Here is a 19,712-nt window from a genome sequence, read left to right as displayed (position 1 = left end):
GAGCCAAAGCATAAGAGACTGTTAAAAACTGAGAACAAACTGAGGGTTGATGGGGGGTGGGAGGGAGGGGAGGGTGGGTGATGGGTATTGAGGAGGGCACCTTTTGGGATGAGCACTGGGTGTTGTATGGAAACCAATTTGACAGTAAACTTCATATACTGAAATAAATAAATAATAAATAAATAAATTTCTAATAATGTAGGTGAATTTGAGAGTTTTGTTTGTAATTAGTCCTGAGGAGAAAATATAGGTTCAGGGAACATTTGTAGCCACTTCTAAATAGCTATAGAGTTTTCCTTAAGGATTACCTTTCTTTTTTAGTCTTAATCTAGAAAAATTAATAACTTTTTTTCCTGAGAAAATTCAGTGTTCTTTTGCTTTTGTTGATTATATAAATAAATGTTAGAGGGAAGTAGGGCCACTGTTTGGGGCCAGATTGTGCAGGACACTGGGTGTCCTTCAGGTAACACCTATTGGCTAGACCCCAGGGCTCCAGGGAATGTATCTGTGCTTTTACCCTTATGTGATTCAGTGTTTTCCATGTATTGGAATGACAGCTGGTATAGATTTTGAAGCTGAAGGGAAAATAACTGAATTCTAGTTCAAGGATCTGAGGGGAGGATGGCAGAACTCTTAAAAACAATCTGCCAGAGGTCTTTCTCTGGGCTTATTTCCTCCATAACTGTGGAAGGGTCCCAGAAGGCAACCTGCAAGATAACTGAATTCCTGGAGGTTCCTGGGAAGGAATCTTCCCGGTTTTTATGGATTCTTGCTTCTGTTGGCCAAATTGCTTTTTTCACTTGTGCAATAGATATGATTAACCTTTGGGGTTTGTGTTTTCTGTGATTACAACATGAGGAAATACATTCCTTTTGTATTATATTTTAGTGGAATGTGAATTTTAGGGATTGTGTAGCATTCTAAAAGCATACATCTCCTGATACATGTTATACAGGAGATGTATGGTCTTTATTTTGCTAATTAGGTAGCTGACCTTTTTACCATCTCACATAATTTAACAGTTAAAGGGTGATTAAGCTGTTAAAAAAAAAGTGTTTAAAAAAAAAAAAAAGTGCTTGCTGACATCATCTTTCCGAGAACACTAGTATAAGTGATTTACTATAACAAGATCTTAGTTTTTCCTGTTGGCAAATGACATGTAATATTTACAGAGGTCTTGGGTTCAGTCCAGGAGAAACAGTTCAGATAAATTGATGTGTGAAACTGTAGCAATTTAACATTTTCTTTCATATGGAGATCATGTGAACAGTTTTTTTAGTTTAAAAGTGGGGAGAAAAAGGACATTTAGTATAGATTTCCTTCAGGGGAGCAGCTTAAATTGAATGTATTCTCCAGAGTTAAACATCAAACATCTGTTCAGTTTATAATTCAGTTATATTCTTCTAACAGTTGTATGTTTAGGATACTAAGCCAGTGTTAATTCTGTTGTATGTACATGCCTTCTGTCCCTGAGAAACCTTCTCCTCCGTTTCCATCAAAATGCTACAAGGTTGGGGTGCCTGGGTGGCTCTGTCCATGAAGCGTCCAACGTTTAATGTTAAGCGTCCGACTTCATTGGCTCAGGTCATGATCTCACTGTTGGTGATTTCAAGCCCCGCTTTGGGCTCTCTGCTGTCAGCACAGAGCCCGCTTAGGATCTTTGTCTCCCTCTCTCTCTGCCCCATTCTGCCTCCTCTCAAAAATAAATAAACATTAAAGAAATGATACAAGGTAAAGTTTTGTAGTCCACATTTTTAAATCAGCATAATTTCTAAATCTGTGAGATTTTTACTCCCCCCCACCAAAGCATGATTTTTAAGGGCTCCATTAAAGTAGTGCATCTTTCATATATACTGTAATTTACCTGTTATTAGGCATTTTGGAAATTTGTTATTTCCCCTTTTGTGTGTGTTACTGTTAGACTGTGCTTATCTCTGGGTATATCCATTGGTTTCATTCACAGAAACGGAAACCTTGGATTTGTAAGAGTTTATGCCTATAAACCAGACATCTGAAAGTTCTCTTATAGTCTCATCTAGTGCTTACTAAGGGGCTAGCCATGGCCTGGACAGCACTTCAAAAAGGTTTTGGAAGAATAAACTTTACAAAAATTTTTAATTAAAAAAGAAATTATCTCTTCAATTTAATTTTTATATTTTGATTAATAGTGAGATTAATTTTTTTTCATATTTATTAGTCTCTTGTGTATTGTCCTTGTTCATCTTTTAAAATGGGGTCTCTGTCATTTTCTTATTGATTTGTAAGTACTCTTCGTATCTTAATCCTTCTTTGGTTGTATATGTTGTAAATACATTTTCTTAATTTTGAGGCCTGCTTTTTCTTTTTTTAATTGAAGTATAGTGGACATATGATATTATACTAGCTTCAGGTGTACAATATAGTGATTCAGCATTTATATGTTTATATATAAATTTTATATGCATTATAAAATGCTCACCACAATCAGTGTAATTACCATTTGTCACCAGAGAAAGTTTTTACAATATTATTGGCTGTATTCCCTATGCTGTACCTCTCATCCCTGTGACATTTACTTACTTTATAACTGGAAGTTTGTAACTCTTAATCCCCGTCATCTGTTTCACTCATCTTCCCACCCTCCTTTCTCTGACAACCACCAGTTTGTTCTCAATATTTATTCATTTTATTTATTTTATTATTTTTAATTTTTTAATTTTTAAATTTTTTTTTTTTTTTTTTTTTTTTTAGAGAGGGAGGGAGAGAAGGGGGAGAGGGAAGGAGAAAATTTTAAGCAGGCTCCATACGCAGGGTGGAGCCCGACACAGGGCTTGATCCCATGACCTGAGCTGAAATCAAGAGTCAGATGATCAACCAACTGAGCCACCTGTGTGCCCCTGTTCTCTGTATTTATGAGTCTGTTTCTATTTTTTTTAATTTGTTAATTTTTTAGATTCCATGTATAAGTGACGTCATACAGTCTTCCTTTTTTTTTTTTTTTTTTTTTGCCTGACTTATTTCAATTAGTGTAATACCCTCTAGGTCATCCATATTGTTGTAGATGGTGAAATTTTTACTTTTAAAAGCTAGAAATATGTCTAAACTAGATATGTTTATCTATTGTGCTATAACACAGTCTAAGTAATGAGGCGTCTTTAGTTGTCTTGTAAAGAATTAGAATATTCTGGAGCGCCTGACTGGCTCAGTCAGTACAGCATGTGTCTCAATCTCAGGGTTATGAGTTTGAGCCCCATGTTGAGCATGGGGCCTACTGAAAAAAAATTAGAATATTCTCTCTATTTAAATATTTTTAGCACTTAATTTAAATATAGTTAAATACTAAAAATTATTTAAATATAGTTGAATGCAGATCTATTGAGGAATGAAGCAAATGTAGTTACCATGGAAATCAAGTCTCCTCTATTTGAGGCCAGTTGTGGTTTTTTTGGTATTTTTGTTGTTTTTTTGTTTTTGTTTTTTTTGTAGGTAGACCTATCAATTCTTAGACCCCAAGACTCTAAATGATCCTTTTACTTTTAGGAAGGTAGGTGCTTTATTCCTTTCACCATATTTTACTCTTTGGTCAGTTTTTCTAGTTACAGTAGCTAATCAAGTACAAACAAAAGCATTTCCAATACCACAGTAACAAACAAAAAGATTTCATTTTTATACTTCCAAAAAAAGGAATAACTTAGAACTTGATTCAACTCTTTTGTGGTGCTGTTATTTTTCTTTGCTTTGTTTCTTCTATCATTTTATTAATACCTAGAACATTAATATCAATAAACATGAGAAGTTTGAAATGACAATTATGGTTTGTCATTCTCTATTTCAGATGATCACAGTCGTGTTAAACTGCAAAATGCTGAAAATGATTATATTAATGCCAGTTTAGTTGACATAGAAGAGGCGAAAAGGAGTTACATCTTAACACAGGCAAGTGATGTGGTGTCGAGCAGATGCCTGGCAATGCAGTTATTGTGGTTGGTATGCTTTGAAACATAGCTAAAAGTATGTCTTTACTTCTTTTGGAAATGAGATGCTGTTTGTTTTTTCTGTTGTTACATAGTAGAGTGTAGACATTTTAATGTTTTGCAGGTTTGTATGTGAACATGAAAGTAATTTTTAATGTTGCACATTCCAAGAAGGAAAATGTTTTAATGAAATGGTTTAGGCCAATTCTTTTCAGGCAAATTATCTTCCTTGCTTTATATTGATACAAAGCGTTTGTTAATGCTTTGTTAAATTCTCTTCACATAACTTGTATCATAACCAGAGGCCCTTTGAAAGCCCTTCTTGACCCACTTCTCTGACATAGTTTCAGAGAGTTTGAACATGCCTTTGATGGGTATCTGCCCTTTGTTTGGAGTGAGGGTGGTAAGACCAGGTGCCCAGAATACTGGCTAGGAAGCCAGAGACCGTAACAGTTCCCTTTGGCATTCTGCCTGATTGCTTCTTGGCACATTGGCCACACCCATATTCTAGCACTACTACTCTTCCATTCTTAGATAATAAAAATTATTTTGGTTTATCCACACCAGCTTCCCTTTATCAAATGACAGAGACTTAATGAATAGTACTGCTATATCCCCCAGTTACTGATTTTTAAATTTTAAGTATAAGCTGTATGTTCATAATATTTGAGGTTTTTAAAAATGTAGATCAGAATAACCTATTATTGAAAGAGAAAATGGGTGGCTCGGTGGCTCATTCAGTTAAGTGTCTGACTCTTGATTTCGGCTTAGGTCATGATCTCATGGTTTATGAGAGCAAGCCCTGCATTGGGCTCTGTGCTGACAGTGCAGAGCCTGCTTGGGATTCTCTCGTCTTTTCTCTCTGTCACTCCTCTGCTTACCCCTCCTAAAAGTAAATAAACATTAAAAACAAAACAGAGAAAACAGTTTCATATAGTAAAAAGATTAGACTATTTCTAGTTGGCAGGAAATGAAAATAATTTTACTTAAAGTAAAATGCTCCTGTATGTCAAAAAAGAAAAAGAGAAACAATCTAAGTTTAAAAAAAAAAAAAAAAAACTGGCAAAGAACATAAATTCATAGTTCAAAGAAAAATATAAAGGTAGACAATATACATATGAAAAGATACTCAATTTTTCTAGTCATGAGGGAATATACATTTTTTTTTAATTTTTTTTTCAACGTTTATTTATTTTTGGGACAGAGAGAGACAGAGCATGAACGGCGGAGGGGCAGAGAGAGAGGGAGACACAGAATCGGAAGCAGGCTCCAGGCTCTGAGCCATCAGCCCAGAGCCCAACGCGGGGCTCGAACTCCCGGACCGCGAGATCGTGACCTGGCTGAAGTCGGACGCTTAACCGACTGCGCCACCCAGGCGCCCCGGGAATATACATTTAATAACCACTTTTCACCAGTCAAAACAGCAGAGATTTAAAAGTTTATAATACTCAGTGGTTACATATGTATAGACATAAAGATACATGTGAGGGTGTTTATTGAAACTTAATTTTAATAGTACCGGACCAGAAAGAATAGGACAGAAATAATTTGTGAGGGACTGGCTAAATAAATTATACATATACCATTAATATTGGTTATTTCTAAGAATTAGGAATACATAGAGTTTAATTTGTCATTTCCTGCCCTTTTGTAATATTTGGCATTTTTTATGAGCATTCGTGACATTTTTAATTAATTTTTTTTAACATTTATTATTGACAGAGAGACACAGAGCGTGAGCAGGGGAGGGGCAGAGAGAGGGGGAGACACAGAATCTGAAGCAGGCTCCAGGCTCTGAGCTGTCAGCACAGATCCCAACGTGGGGCTTGAACTCACAAACCGCAAGATCATGACCGGAGCTGAAGTTGGATGCCCAACCGACTGAGCCACCCAGGCACACCCCACATTCATGACATTTTTGATAAACTCATTTTTAGAATTTCAGTTTATTTTCTATTTGAAAAAGCTATAATGTTCAAAAATAGAAAAGAATAATTACTCTAGATCCCTTATCACAACCACCTCTTTCTCTTTCTCTTTCTCTTTCTCTTTCTCTTTCTCTTTCTCTTTCTCTTTCTCCCTTTCTCCCTTTCTCCCTTTCTCCCTTTCTCCCTTTCTCCCTTTCTCCCTTTCTCCCTTTCTCCCATTTTCCCAGTCTCATTTATTGGTTCTTCTTATTGTAGTCCAAATTCTGTAGGTGTTTCTCAGGATTCTGATTTAGGAGTTTTTTCCCCTTTTCAGTTTACACTCAAGGCTTCAGACTCTCTGGAACCATATGTTCAACCTTCGTATCTTAAGAGAATGTAGACTCTGGATTCATAGTATCTATGCCCAAATCCTGGTCCCACTGCTTCACTGGGTATTCATCCATCTAACAAAGATTTATTGAGTACCTACTGTGTGGTAGGCATTAAATAAAATAGACATTAAGTAAAAATGCCATTATGAACTTTACATTGTAGTGGGAGATAAGATTAATAAGAGCTAGGAATTTTGTAACATTGTTCTGTACTTTATGTTTTGTATGATTTAAGGCTCAGGCTAACTCTCTCTGGTAAATACTGTCATCACCCTGATTTTATGCATGAGGAATCATCTAAAGAGACCAGGAACATTAAACAGCTTTACCAAGGTCATACGGGAAGTGAGCTGAAGCCAGAATTTGAAGCCCCATTGACACTATGGGTCATGCTCTTAATTATTCAGCTCTACTAGCATAATAAAATTGCTGTGTGACCTTGGACAAGCTACCTAACTCTCCAAGCTTGTATATATATCTATATTATTGATATACAAATATATCTATATTATCTATGGAACGATGTTGAGCAAAATTTTTATGGTGCCTGGTACTATGGTAAGCCCTCCAGTGATTATTTGTTGTGGCATTTGTTATTACTTTTTTATTTGTAGCAGTAATAATGATAATAATTATAAAATATTAGAATATAAATATATTAAAATATTAGAATATAAACACTTATATAAATATAAAATATTATAAAGTCCATAACAATAAAGAAAATACCTGATTAACGCACTCCTAATTGTGTTTAAGCATCCTGTCCCTGTTGGACTGCTCTGCATGTCCTGACAGAATCAGAAGGCTGTTTTCAGTTTTTTATTCTTTTCTGAATTTCCACCCTATATTTTCTAGGTCTTTACTGGATATTTTTTTAAGTTTATTTTTGAGAGAGAGAGAGACAGAGCATGAGTTGGGGAGGGGCAGAGAGAGAGGAAGACATAGAATCTGAAGCAGACTCCAGGCTCTGAGCTGTCAGCACAGAGCCTGATGTGGGGCTCAAACTCAAAGACAGCAAGATCATGATCTGAGTTGAAGTCGGATGTTCAGCTGGCTGAGCCACCCAGGTGCCCCTCTCTTTTTTAATCAAGCCATCTCCCTTCCTGTTTTTCTCACCTGGGCTAAAGCTGTCCTCATCATGTACTGAATCCTAATGCAATAGCTTTTTAACTTGTTTCCTTGCCACCAGTCCCTCCCATCCTAATCCATCTTTAACAATGCCACCAGAATTATTTTTGTAACATACAAATCTGATCATACCACTTCTTAAAAACTTTGGTGACTGTTTCCTGTATTCACTCTGGTTTCGTACACACTTCCATACTTCCACTTCATCCTCATTGATTGCTTTGTCTCTCCCACATTTGCCCTGAACTTGCATGTGCCTTGCCTTCTGCTTGGAATGCACCCTTACTCCCCATCCTTCCATGACGCCTCCCTGTATCAGTGCCCTTGTCATTTTTAAGGCCCTGCTGTAGCATCCTTCCTACTCCTGAAGATCTGATGGTTTACCCCTTACTCTTATGGCACTTGATATTTTTCAGTTAGTAGGACAAGGACTTCTTGCCTTTTTACTTAGTAAGCTCTTTGAAGGCTGGGAATATTTTAAAGGACAGAGAAAACTAGAGATGCTATATGTTTAATAAAACCTCAGCTGTTCTGATTGTCCTTTGTAGCTTATTATTTTTACCATCTTTTTCCTCTGAGTTTTTGCAATTAAAATATATATATATATGTGTGTATGTGTATATATATATATATATATATACATATATATATATATATCAGTCCTTGGTTTAAATCTCCATTTTGCAGGAAAAAATTGATAGTATTGGGGCACCTGGGTGGCTCAGTTTCTTAAGTGTCTGACTCTTGGTTTTGGCTCAGGTCATGATCTCATGGTTTTGTGAGTTCAGGCCCTGCAGACGCTGTCTCTGTCTCTCAAATAAATAAACTTTAAAAAAAAAAGGCTTTAAAAAAATTGATAGTATTGCTTGTAGATGGGAAAACTGAGCAATAAACCCACCCCCCTCCCTTTTGAGCCACCAGTGGAGTGTGTTTTGTTTTTTTGTGTGTGTATACACTAAGGAGTGACTTCTCTGGTGAATTGATAGATCCATTTATTTAGATGAAAGAAAGGGCATTAATTTTACTGGGGATTTTCTCATTGCTCTTTTTTATTTTTACACTTTGTTTTAGAAGTAGATCAAGTAATAGATAATGTACATTGAGGACAACAGTATCTTCAAACATTTGGTTGCAGTTTCTCAGTATTCTGAGATTTCCAACCTTTTTATAATTTAGAAGCTTAGAGTTTATTAATTCAAATAATATTTCAGAGCATCTGCTATATACTAGGGAATACAACTGCCTAAAAGATGCTTTCAGCCTTGAACCACTTGAATCGTCTTGTTTGACATGGGAAGCTGATGTTCCAGAACACCTGGCCTCCAGCCCCTGATGCTGCCTGTCACTCTGCCCTGTGAAAGGGACGCATGCTGCCTTATTAGCTGCAGTAGAACCTCATTCACTTTCACCTTTAAAATTAGTTCCAATTTGGCCGTGGCCTTTTCATCTCTTATTTGCCCTTTCTTCTGCCCTATGCTACCATTAAGCAAAATGTGAAGATAATTGGAAGTGCATAATATGATTTGATTTTTTTCCCCCATGACAATATTGTAATATGAACCATTGCCCCTTTTAAGTCTGCTATTGAGGTTGTACATGCTGTGGTTTTTGTAAATTAGCAGCTTTGTAGTGGTTCAGGTACTTTGAGATTTCTGCTTTTTCTGGAAATCTTTTGCCAGTTAACTCGGGGTGGTTGGTTGGCTAGTGATGGCATAGATTTCTTCTTTTGTAAGACTGCCATGATCCATGACAGTCAGGGCCTCTTTTCCTAATATGAAAGCTGAAGGGGACAGAAATTTCCTTTGCAGCTAGAACTGGACTAGTCAGATACTCCTGCCTGTGATCTTGACTTTGGTTTATTTATAGGTTATGCGTAAATGCTACAGCCACCTTAGTATGGCGATGCCAGCAAAGCAAGGTGATAAGGAGTGCCAGTGTCAGGAGCACTGTACCAAGCTGACTGGTTTGAGCAGAATCTTGCCTGGACGTTGGTTCCCACCAAAGCCTGGCTCTCCAGCCCTCAACACCGAAAGTCATCTGATAGCCTAAAAAATTCCTTTTCTGCCTAAGTAAATAAAAGTCAGTTTTGATCACTTATAAACAACTAGTACAGACCTATTTTTTAAATCAAGTAGATTTAAAGTTATGATTTACTTACTATGATCCAATAAACTGTTTCAAACCAGAAACATACTTGAAGGAATTTTCTTTGAGCCTTGTTCCATCTCCTTTCTCTTACCTACTTTTTCTTGCCTGTTCTTACAGGGTCCACTTCCTAATACAGGTTGCCATTTCTGGCTCATGGTTTGGCAGCAAAAGACCAAGGCAGTTGTCATGCTAAACCGAGTTGTGGAGAAGGAATCGGTAAGTAATACTTAATATTTACAACTCGGCGTACTCCCTGTTATCATTAGCTTATAAATGTTTTCATATTTGTTTTGGGATATTGATTCATTCATTAGTTTGGCTTTGAATTGCTGAAGCCTGGAGGTCAGTCTGTTTCTGACCAGAAGAACTCTAGTATAACCTTTTCCTTTCTTGCTGTAAGCATTTAGGTAACGATTGCACACCACTACCCTCCAAGATGTAAATGTCATGAAACAAATATTGACCAGTAGTGATACATAGATCTTTGGAATCCCTAGGCTTTATTAGAATTTTTATAGTTTATTGGGGCTCCTGGGTAGCTCATTCAGTTAAGTGTCTGACTCTTAATTTCAGCTCAGGTCATGATCTTACAGTTTGTGGGTTCAGGCCCCACAGCCTGCTTGGAATATTCTCTCTCTCTCTCTCTCTCTCTCTCTCTCTCTCTCCCTCTCCCCCTCTCCCTCTCCCTCTCCCTCTCCTTCTCTCTCTCCTTCTCTCTCTGCCCCTCACTCCCCTGCTCACACACTTTCTCAAAATAAATAAATTTCTAAAAATTTATAATTTACTATTATCAAAATCATGAAAATTTTATAAAAGATTAAAGTCACAGGGTTGGTTTTTTTTAATCTTGATAAATTTTGATTGGCTCTTAGGCCATGAGACGTGTAAATTTACATGTATCAGTATGGAAATGTATAAATTTATTAAAACTTTAGGTGCAGTCTAAACAAGTATTAATAATTATTTAAGTCTTTAACTTTTGTAGCTTTAGGTTCCTTTTCTGTCAAAGAAGCAAATTGGAAAGTATTGTCTATAAGATCTCTTCCAGCCTTAAGATCTTGGACTGTTCTACTTCTTCAGATGCCTGATTCTTACTTTCTTCTAAATTCATAGTTGGTGGCTTTTAATAGTGATACAAATTATTCTACTCTCTTTCTAATCTGAAATGGCACTGACATACCAGAATGTCCAGCAATGTCAGCATAGTTTTTTATGGTGGCTTTTTCATGGTTTTCAGTGTGACTTAAAAATTAAGTGATGATGACATTGTTTGAACAGTTTGAGCAGCATTGCAAACTAGATGATTTATAAGTCTCATCTCTCTTTTTGGAGTATAATTAATAATTAATAAAAGAAGACTGCCCATGGAAATTAGAAATCATATTTATAGTGCTTGGATCTAGATACTTAATAAGATTCAAATTTAATTATTTTGGGGAAGATGGGTGGTATTACTTTGTGAAGAGTCCCATAATGTCTTTTTATGGTGTTAGCGGTCATTGCTGGTCAGGGCTTACTTAGTTCCTTAATTAATTAGGGGTTATGAAATAGTGGTATTTCAATTTTATCATTCCTTCTTGAATTTTTGTTGGAATACTTCTATAAAGAGAAACTTCCATTCTTGTTAGTTGACCACTTTTATATAGGACAAGCAGTTTTCAAAATAGAGTTCATTTCCTAGTGTCCTCAACAGGTGACCAGGTAGGTTTTTTTTGGTGTGGGGCAGGCACTGGAGGGGATCAATTATTATGAACTCATAGATTCAAACATACTTGATTCATTTCACTCCATTGCAGTTATTGTCCTTATTAGTATTCTAATATTATTATCCTTAATATCCTTAATAATAATAAGGATAATAATAGTATTATCCTTATTAGTATTCTAATTAACCCTCCACTGGTTGGCAGAAATCTCTTCAAGTTGGGCTCTGAGTCAGAAACCTAAGAGTCAAAACCAAAGAGTCTTTAATAATTTTCTTAATATCTGGAATGACTACTTGTTGAAGCTTATGTTAACCTCTTCTTCATAGAGTCAACCATGTCTCTAAGGAGCCTTGGTTTCCTTTTAATGGGCAATGGTATTTCAAGATGGCAGTAAAAATAGGGATGTTTGATGTTGGACTGGTCATTGTTTTTAGAGCTTTTCAGTGAAGAGAGCTAAGAAAAAAATATGTTTGTGTGTTAGATAACATACTTCAAGGGTTCATACTGATACTTCTGATTCAAATTTAGAACTGTAGGGGTTGGCTTAACCCTTTCTACCTTGTATCTGTTATCTCCTTTTTCCATACTATGAATCCTGCTCCTCAAAGACACTACGGATAAAGAATATCTTATAATGACTCTTTACCTTTGTTCCATAGTACACACCAAAAATACTCATAATTAGGGTATCAACTCCAATACCAAAGTAATTACTAAAAAAGTTTAAAATTTTTTTCCATCTTCTTCTGTTTTTTTAAGTTGTATTTTACCTACGTTTTCAGAGTATATAACATACTATAGTCTCTTTCATATCCCTTTTAAGCTCTTAGTTCTACGTGTAAATATATATTTGATATTCATTGCCAGTGTTGTTGATGTCTCTCCAGTTGTCCTGTCGATAGCTCATTCTCTAGTGGATCCTAAGGAAGGACTCATGGGCATTAGAGTTCCTGATTTCTTACCTGTCAATGACAGTTTATCTGCTGTCTTAATGCTTAAAAGTCACTTTGGCAGGATATAAAATCTTGGCTCACATTTGCTTTTCTTTGAGCAACTTAAATACATTATTACTCCATTTCCTCCTGGCATAGCAAATTACTGCCAAAGTAAATTGAACATCGTATTTTATTTCCTTTATAAGTCACATGGTTTTTTTTGTTTTTGTTTTTTTTATCTAGGTTACTCAAAGTAATTTTTTTTTCTTCAAATTCCATTAACTTTACCAAAATATGTCTTTGGGTTGGTCATTCTGGTTCAGATTTTTCCAAGTGTGTAGTGTGGTCTTTCAGTATGTGATTTTTAAAGAAAAATGTATTGATTATACTTGTAAGTATTTTCTGTTTGCTTGCTTTGATGTTCTTCTTTGGGTCCTCCAATTACGCATGTTAGGTTTTCTTTGCTTATTTTTAAATTTTTTTTTTTTTTTCAACGTTTTATTTTTTATTTTTGGGACAGAGAGAGACAGAGCATGAACGGGGGAGGGGCAGAGAGAGAGGGAGACACAGAATCGGAAACAGGCTCCAGGCTCTGAGCCATCAGCCCAGAGCCTGACGCGGGGCTCGAACTCACAGACCGCGAGATCGTGACCTGGCTGAAGTCGGACGCTTAACCGACTGCGCCACCCAGGCGCCCCTTTGCTTATTTTTATATTTGTCACTTTCTCTCAAATCCTATGTCTCTTTCTTCATTTCTTTTTTATTTCAGAAATGTCCTCCTTTCCTCATCTTTTTCTCCAGAGACAATATCTGCAGCATTTATTCACACCTCTTTGCCTTTCAATTTAGTCTTCATTTCAGAATTGATATGTTCTTTGATTCCTAATTTTTTTTTATGTCTCCTGTGACATCATTTCTGAGTTGTTCTCATTCTCATTTACTCTCTTTTCACTTCTTGTATCATATTTAAAATGTCTTTTAGCACCTTTGGAAGTACCAGCTCATAGTATTCATTTGTTTGGAGGTATTGTTACTGTTTGTGATTTGTAGTCATTTCTGATTTGGACAGGGAGAAGTGGCCCTATTTTATAACGTTGTTTTTCTGGTGCATTCTTCCTGATGAAGTGGCTCTTTATCTCACCTTGCCTCAGTCTGGTGCCCTCATAATTTGGCTTTGGGGGAGATGCTTTTATTGTCACAAATAGGAATTCCATATCAGTAGTTCTGCCACAATGTAACAACTCTAGGTAGAGGGAGCTTAACTTCTGATTTGCTTCTCTGACTTAATTTTAGTAAGTAAATATACAATGTTATTTTCAGAATAAGTAGTATTTAGTAGCAGATTCATGGATATTTTTAGAAAATACTTGTAAAATAAAGCCTTTTCAATACTGTTTGAAAAAAGATTCGTACAAGAGGTTGATACTTTTAGAAATGTGAAGTGAATACCAATATGATGTTAAACTGTAGGTTACCATGCTTTAGAAGTGACAGATTCATTTTTATTTTATGAACATACCTACCTGTTTATGGCTTTTTTAGTATAAGTTACAGGAACATTGTGCAAACCTGCTTTTATAAAAATGTCAATCTTCTTAAAATACATTAAGCATCAAACATAGTGTAATTGTTCATAGATTTGGGTACTTGAAAAAAATATAGCATGAATGTGTGTGGTTTGTCTTCCTTTCCCAGCTTTTTATGATTTCATCATGTCTATGAACTAATATATACATATTCTTAAATTTAGGTTAAATGTGCACAGTACTGGCCAACAAAAGATGACCGAGAGATGCTATTTAAAGAAACAGGATTCAGTGTGAAGTTCTTGTCAGAAGATGTGAAGTCATATTATACAGTACATCTACTGCAGTTAGAAAATATCAATGTAAGACTTTTCATCCCAAAAGATTGGACCTTATGTGTTGATTTTCTGAATTATTCTTTGTCATTAGATTTGAAGCTTGGGGCTGCACATACATTTCGATATTGTCTATAATACTATATAATCATAATCATTATGTTTCATATTTATGGTAGCTCTCTGAGGACTCCTGAGAAAACCTAGAAGTTAAGAATTTTAAAGTTCAGCTTGATATATGAGGATTGAAGATAATTTATTAAAATTTCTTGGGGATTGAGAGGGAGAGAGCTTTAGAATCAGGCCACCCTGGATTCAAATCCCAGCTCTGCTGTTGAGTTTAAATGTCCTTGGGACCTGTTTCTCAACTTTCCTCATCTGTAAAGTGGAGATTGTAATAGCTCCCTTTCAGGGCTGTTTTGGCAATCAAATGAAGCGGTGTATGCAAAGCACCTGATGCAGAATAGGTGCCCAGTAAACACCATGGCACTTGGTACTTACAAGAGTAGCAGGCTATTCAAGAAAATAACTTACTGGAATGTTGTTCATTCGAATGATTCACCACAGAGAAATTTGAGGGAAATGGTGAAATAAGTTTAGCATATGGTCTCAAGAACATTTATTTGGATCTTTTCCAGAAATATAAGAATTGTTCCTTATTTTTTGGTTGAGATATGTGTACATGGTGGATTGTGAACCTGCTGCTGTTAAGCTGGGGATCAGGACGTTTCTCCCCCCTTTTACCGTCTACCTGTCTTGTGTTGTAATTGGGATAACTGGAAAATATGAAATGAGAGTGATTCTGAGATGCTCTTAGGAGCTAGGGAAACTAGAAAATAGGAAAATGTTTGCCAAAAAATAATTTCAGGAATACATCTGTTTCAGTTAATCATTAACTGAATTAAGTGATTAATATGTGATCATTGTCCAAAAAAAGCTTTATAGAGAAGGGATATATAAAGTGTGCACGTGCATGCATACGCACGCACACACATGCACACACACACCACAAATACACACACTTTTAGTTATGTAGAAATACTTTGTATAGTTGATCTCTTGGAACCCCTCTGTTTTTTGCTGCCCACTCTAAGCACAGGTGCACATAGTGTGCTTAGGGCCCACTCCCAACTGCCCATGACATCCATAACTAAGCTTTTCATGTGATCTCTTAGGTTATCTAAGAAGTCTCAGGGTTGGGAATTACAAGGCTTAGATTTATTTATAAATTTCCCTTACTGTAGTTATTTTGCACCAGCTATTCCATTTTCGTTTGTCTTTTTTTTTTTTTTTTTTTTTTTTTAAATTTTTTTTTTTTTTTTCAACGTTTATTTATTTTTGGGACAGAGAGAGACAGAGCATGAATGGGGGAGGGGCAGAGAGAGAGGGAGACACAGAACCGGAAACTGGCTCCAGGCTCTGAGCCATCAGCCCAGAGCCCGACGCGGGGCTCGAACTCACGGACCGCGAGATCGTGACCTGGCTGAAGTCGGACGCCTAACCGACTGCGCCACCCAGGCGCCCCCATTTACGTATGTCTTAAGTTGCCCTGAGATACATCAGTAACTGTTTGTGCAGTGCTTATTCCCAGAAACAGAACTGCTTTTCCATAAACTTCTCATAGTTCTCTGAATCATCTTCTCTTGGTATTTATCCCAAGTACCTCATCTGCTTTGGCATTAAAATTAATTTGGGGCGCCTGGGTGGCGCAGTCGGTTAAGCGTCCGACTTCAGCCAGGTCACGATCTCGCGGTCCATGAGTTTGAGCCCCGCGTCAGGCTTTGGGCTGATGGCTCAGAGCCTGGAGCCAGTTTCCGATTCTGTGTCTCCCTCTCTCTCTGCCCCTCCCCCGTTCATGCTCTGTCTCTCTCTGTCCCAAAAATAAATAAACGTTGAAAAAAAAAATTTTTTTTTTTAAAAATTAATTTGGATGGAGAGGGTCATAGATATTTTTCCCTGTTTCTGAAACCTATCCTAATTAAGAGTTGATTAACATGATAAAATAGAATGACTTTTGTATTTTATCATTTTGCAAAGCAGTTTTACGTATATATCACTTGACCCATATTCTTCCTATGATTTGATAGAGTAAATATTCTTAATATCTCTGTATTTCATGTATTTTTTTTTTCAACGTTTATTTATTTTTGGGACAGAGAGAGACAGAGCATGAACGGGGGAGGGCCACAGAGAGAGGGAGACACAGAATCGGAAACAGGCTCCAGGCTCCGAGCCATCAGCCCAGAGCCTGACGCGGGGCTCGAACTCCCGGACCGCGAGATCGTGACCTGGCTGAAGTCGGACGCTTAACCGACTGCGCCACCCAGGTGCCCTCATGTATTTTTTAAAAACCTAAAATCCATTAGGTTATAGGATTTTTTCCATAAATAGATTACTCAGCTAATAAGTGACAGGCTCTAGAACTCAAATCCAAATCTCCTGACTTGTAATGATATGGGGCTAAGTCTTTTGAAAAAAGTATGAATTGTCACAGTAAAGGAAAACCCTTGGTTTTGAAGCATCTTTCTGGATTTGAGGCCCGCATGTGAACTGGCCGGCCAACCATTGGCCAAAACTGTGTTTTAGTTGCTAGCAACTGTGAGATTTCTTATTGGCCTGGTTCAGAGTGCACCATAATTAATAGCAATATTATGTTTACCTTCTACTTTACAATCTTTAGTAAGAGCTAGGAATGTTAGAAGAATAAAGTAGCATTTCAGTGTGAGAAGCAGAATTGCATTTAACTAGGTATTTCAGTTCTGGAACCAGATGGTCTGAGTTTAAATTCCAACTCTGCCAATCCTGGCTGTATGATTGGTCCCACTATTTACCCTCTATGCCTCAGTTTCTCATCTACAGAATGAGGATAAGGACGCACGTACCTCAGAGGGTTGCTGTAAGGGTCAAGTGAATTAATGCTGTTAATAGGCCTAAGACTCCATGCAAGAGTTATAATTATTAGCTTTAGTTGTGTGTGTCTGTTTCCTTTGTAATATTATTGAGTTGGGAAGGACTGCAGGAGCAAGGGCAGTTGACCAGAACAAGTTGAGGGAGACAAATACCAAAAGAGAGAGAAAGGTGATAGTGCAGTAGGTGAGTGGTCACCCACCTCACCCTGAGCTGCAGAGAACCAGTTTGCTTCTAAAGGAGTCTGACTTGTATGTATTAACAGGTCTGAGGCCAGAGCTATTGTCTGTGCAGACCCTGCTTTTTTAGAGGCCTCTGGTCTAAGAGAGCAGTAAAGCTGCACGCCAGTGACACTTCTCAGTGTCTTCATCAGAGCTAAGAGTCTGAACTTTTGCCCCTGAATGAAGAGATTCCATCTTTGCTTTTAAAGTGGCCCCGTGGCTTAAGCTACAAAGGAGCTTTTGCAGGGCTTTTAAAATATAAGGTCATCTAGAGTGCTTATTTGTCTTTCAGGATTTTCTTTTCAGTAGCCCTTCACTATTTTCCATAATATTTTTGGCCAGCTTTATGTTTATCAAGTTCCAGGAATACTATTGTAATGCTGGCTGCCTTCTATTTCTCTGTCCCTGTAGAGTTGCCCAAAACAGGATGAGTGCCTAATTATTGTGATGCTCAGCTGGGATTTGATTCAGAATAGTTTAAACAGTTTATCCCACCTGGAATGTTATCTTCTCTTCTCTGCCTATTTATATCCTGCACATCCTTCAGTACCACCTTGTGGCCCATTCCTTACTTAGGTCTTTCTCAACTTATCTCTGACACATTCATTCTTGACAGCTATGATCGTCTTACACTTCTCTCCATAATTTAAATTTTACCATCTTATAGTATAGGTATTTACTTTGACTCCATAACAAGGTTCTCAGCTCCCTGTGGATAGTCCTTACCTGTTAACTTTGTGCTCCCCTCTGCCATTGCACTGAGTATGTGGTATTCTAAAACACAGTCATGATCCTTCCACCTTGCTCTTAAAAAATCCTTCTGTTGCAGGGGCGTGTAGGTGGCTTAATCAGTTATGCGTCCAACTTCGTCTCAGGTCAGAATCTCCTAGTTCGTGGGTTCAAGCCCTGCATTGGGCTCTGTGCTGATAATTCAGAGCCTGGAGCCTGCTTCATATTCTGTGTCTCCCTCCCTCTCTCTGTCCTTCCCCTGTTCACACCCTGTCTCTCAGAAATGAATAAACGTTAAAAAAAAAAAATTTTTTTAAATCCTTCTGTGGACAATGCAGAAGTCCAGGGCCCAGCACAGCCTGGTCCTTCCTACTTGTCCACCTCCATCTCCTTCAGGCACTCAGGGTTTGTTCTCAAACAGGTTGTTGGTTGGGGGCCCGCACCTCTGTGTATTGCTTTTCTCTCTGCTTAGAATGCAAGCCCCATGCCTACCTGTTTCTTTCACTCTCCTCCTGATCTAGTGAGTTCTGTTCATCTTTCAAAATGAATTGCAGTAACTAAATCTTTAATACAGATTGTACAATGATCGTGGCAAAAATTGATGAGGGACTGAACTAAGGCACTTACAGTGAGATACAGATTTGATTAAAAAAAAAAAAATCTGCATTTAGGAGATAAGGTTCCCAAACTTCGCTACTCCTTCATGTAGAGGAAGTATTAAGTACATATTTCCAAAACATTGGAAATGTGGAGAGGCTTACAATTGATAGGAGCTTTTTAGGAGCTACAATAGAAGCAATTGGTATAATTATTTCAGAAAAGGTATCTGTTAAGCATTTACCATGTGCAGGCATAAGTTGGGTACTTTACATTTAATGTTTCATTTATTCCTCACAATAGCCTTATAAGGTAAGTACTGTTTGTAACCATTTACAGATGACAGTATTGGGCTAATGAAAGTCTTCTGGGAATATTATCTTGGTACTTCTGTAAATACCTGAAGTGTGAAAATAATTGGGCCTAGGACCAAAGAACTATATAGATTTCTTTATAATAGAAATATAAATAGAAAATTCATAATCTTATTTATCTGTATAAAATAATAGTTAAACTTGAATTTGAATCACTTTAGGTAGCATACACTTAAATTGCCATAGCTGACTCAATTCATAGATTATCTTCCTGGCTTCCATATATAATGAATTAGATATCCTTCAAGGATAGAATTCTCCTTCAACAACTGTAAATAAGATTTTGTCTTAAAAAGAGCAGTGAACCACTGACATTTTTGCAGTGTGGTATACATAACACAGCATTTTACAAAGAAGGTTTGGCAGGCATGTGCACATGGGGATGGAGACAGGGGCAGCCACCTAATTGCGGTTGCAACCAGGTGTGCATGGGGTGTGAGGTCAACAGTGGGAGGGAATGGAAGACGCCAACTGGGCAGCACAGGAGGACTGATGTGATTTGGTAACCTGGGAGAAGAAAAGGCTGCTTCCACTAGTTTTGAAATAAGGAGTTTGTCAAAAATTGTTAAGTCTACGTGTAGAGCTTGTTTGGAATAAAGATGAATTTTGTTTTAGCTCTCTAGTCTTTGGCTACCCTTTTTTCCCTCCTCTCATTTTTTTTCCAGCATGAAGAGGAGGGAAAAGAGATCTAATCAAGCATATAAACATTCCTTTTTTTATCTCAGTACTAAACATATGGATCTTATTGCTTCATGAAGTGGTCCGTTGGGAACTGTATGATTTTTGTGAGCTGTGATTTTGAATCTTGTTTCAGTAGGGGCACATTAATAAAACTAAACTTCTCAAGAAGT

General features: G+C 37.1%; 1 protein-coding gene across 3 annotated transcripts in view; it reads left to right on the top strand.

The window, feature by feature from the left end:
- Positions 1 to 19,712, top strand: part of PTPN2 (protein tyrosine phosphatase non-receptor type 2) — an 86,089-nt gene that overhangs the window by 42,905 nt on the left and 23,472 nt on the right. For all 3 annotated transcript variants that reach the window (XM_030335937.1, XM_030335938.1, XM_030335936.1), the window contains exons 3-5: positions 3,815 to 3,915; positions 9,649 to 9,747; positions 13,923 to 14,060. In XM_030335937.1, the coding sequence (XP_030191797.1) occupies positions 3,815 to 3,915; positions 9,649 to 9,747; positions 13,923 to 14,060 (338 nt within the window). The remainder of the gene's footprint in view (positions 1 to 3,814; positions 3,916 to 9,648; positions 9,748 to 13,922; positions 14,061 to 19,712) is intronic.

The sequence above is a fragment of the Lynx canadensis genome, chromosome D3, assembly GCF_007474595.2.
Source record: "Lynx canadensis isolate LIC74 chromosome D3, mLynCan4.pri.v2, whole genome shotgun sequence".
Taxonomy (NCBI): Eukaryota; Metazoa; Chordata; class Mammalia; order Carnivora; family Felidae; genus Lynx; species Lynx canadensis.
Note: the sequence above shows the minus strand (reverse complement) of the source record. Positions and strands in the feature narration are given on the sequence as shown.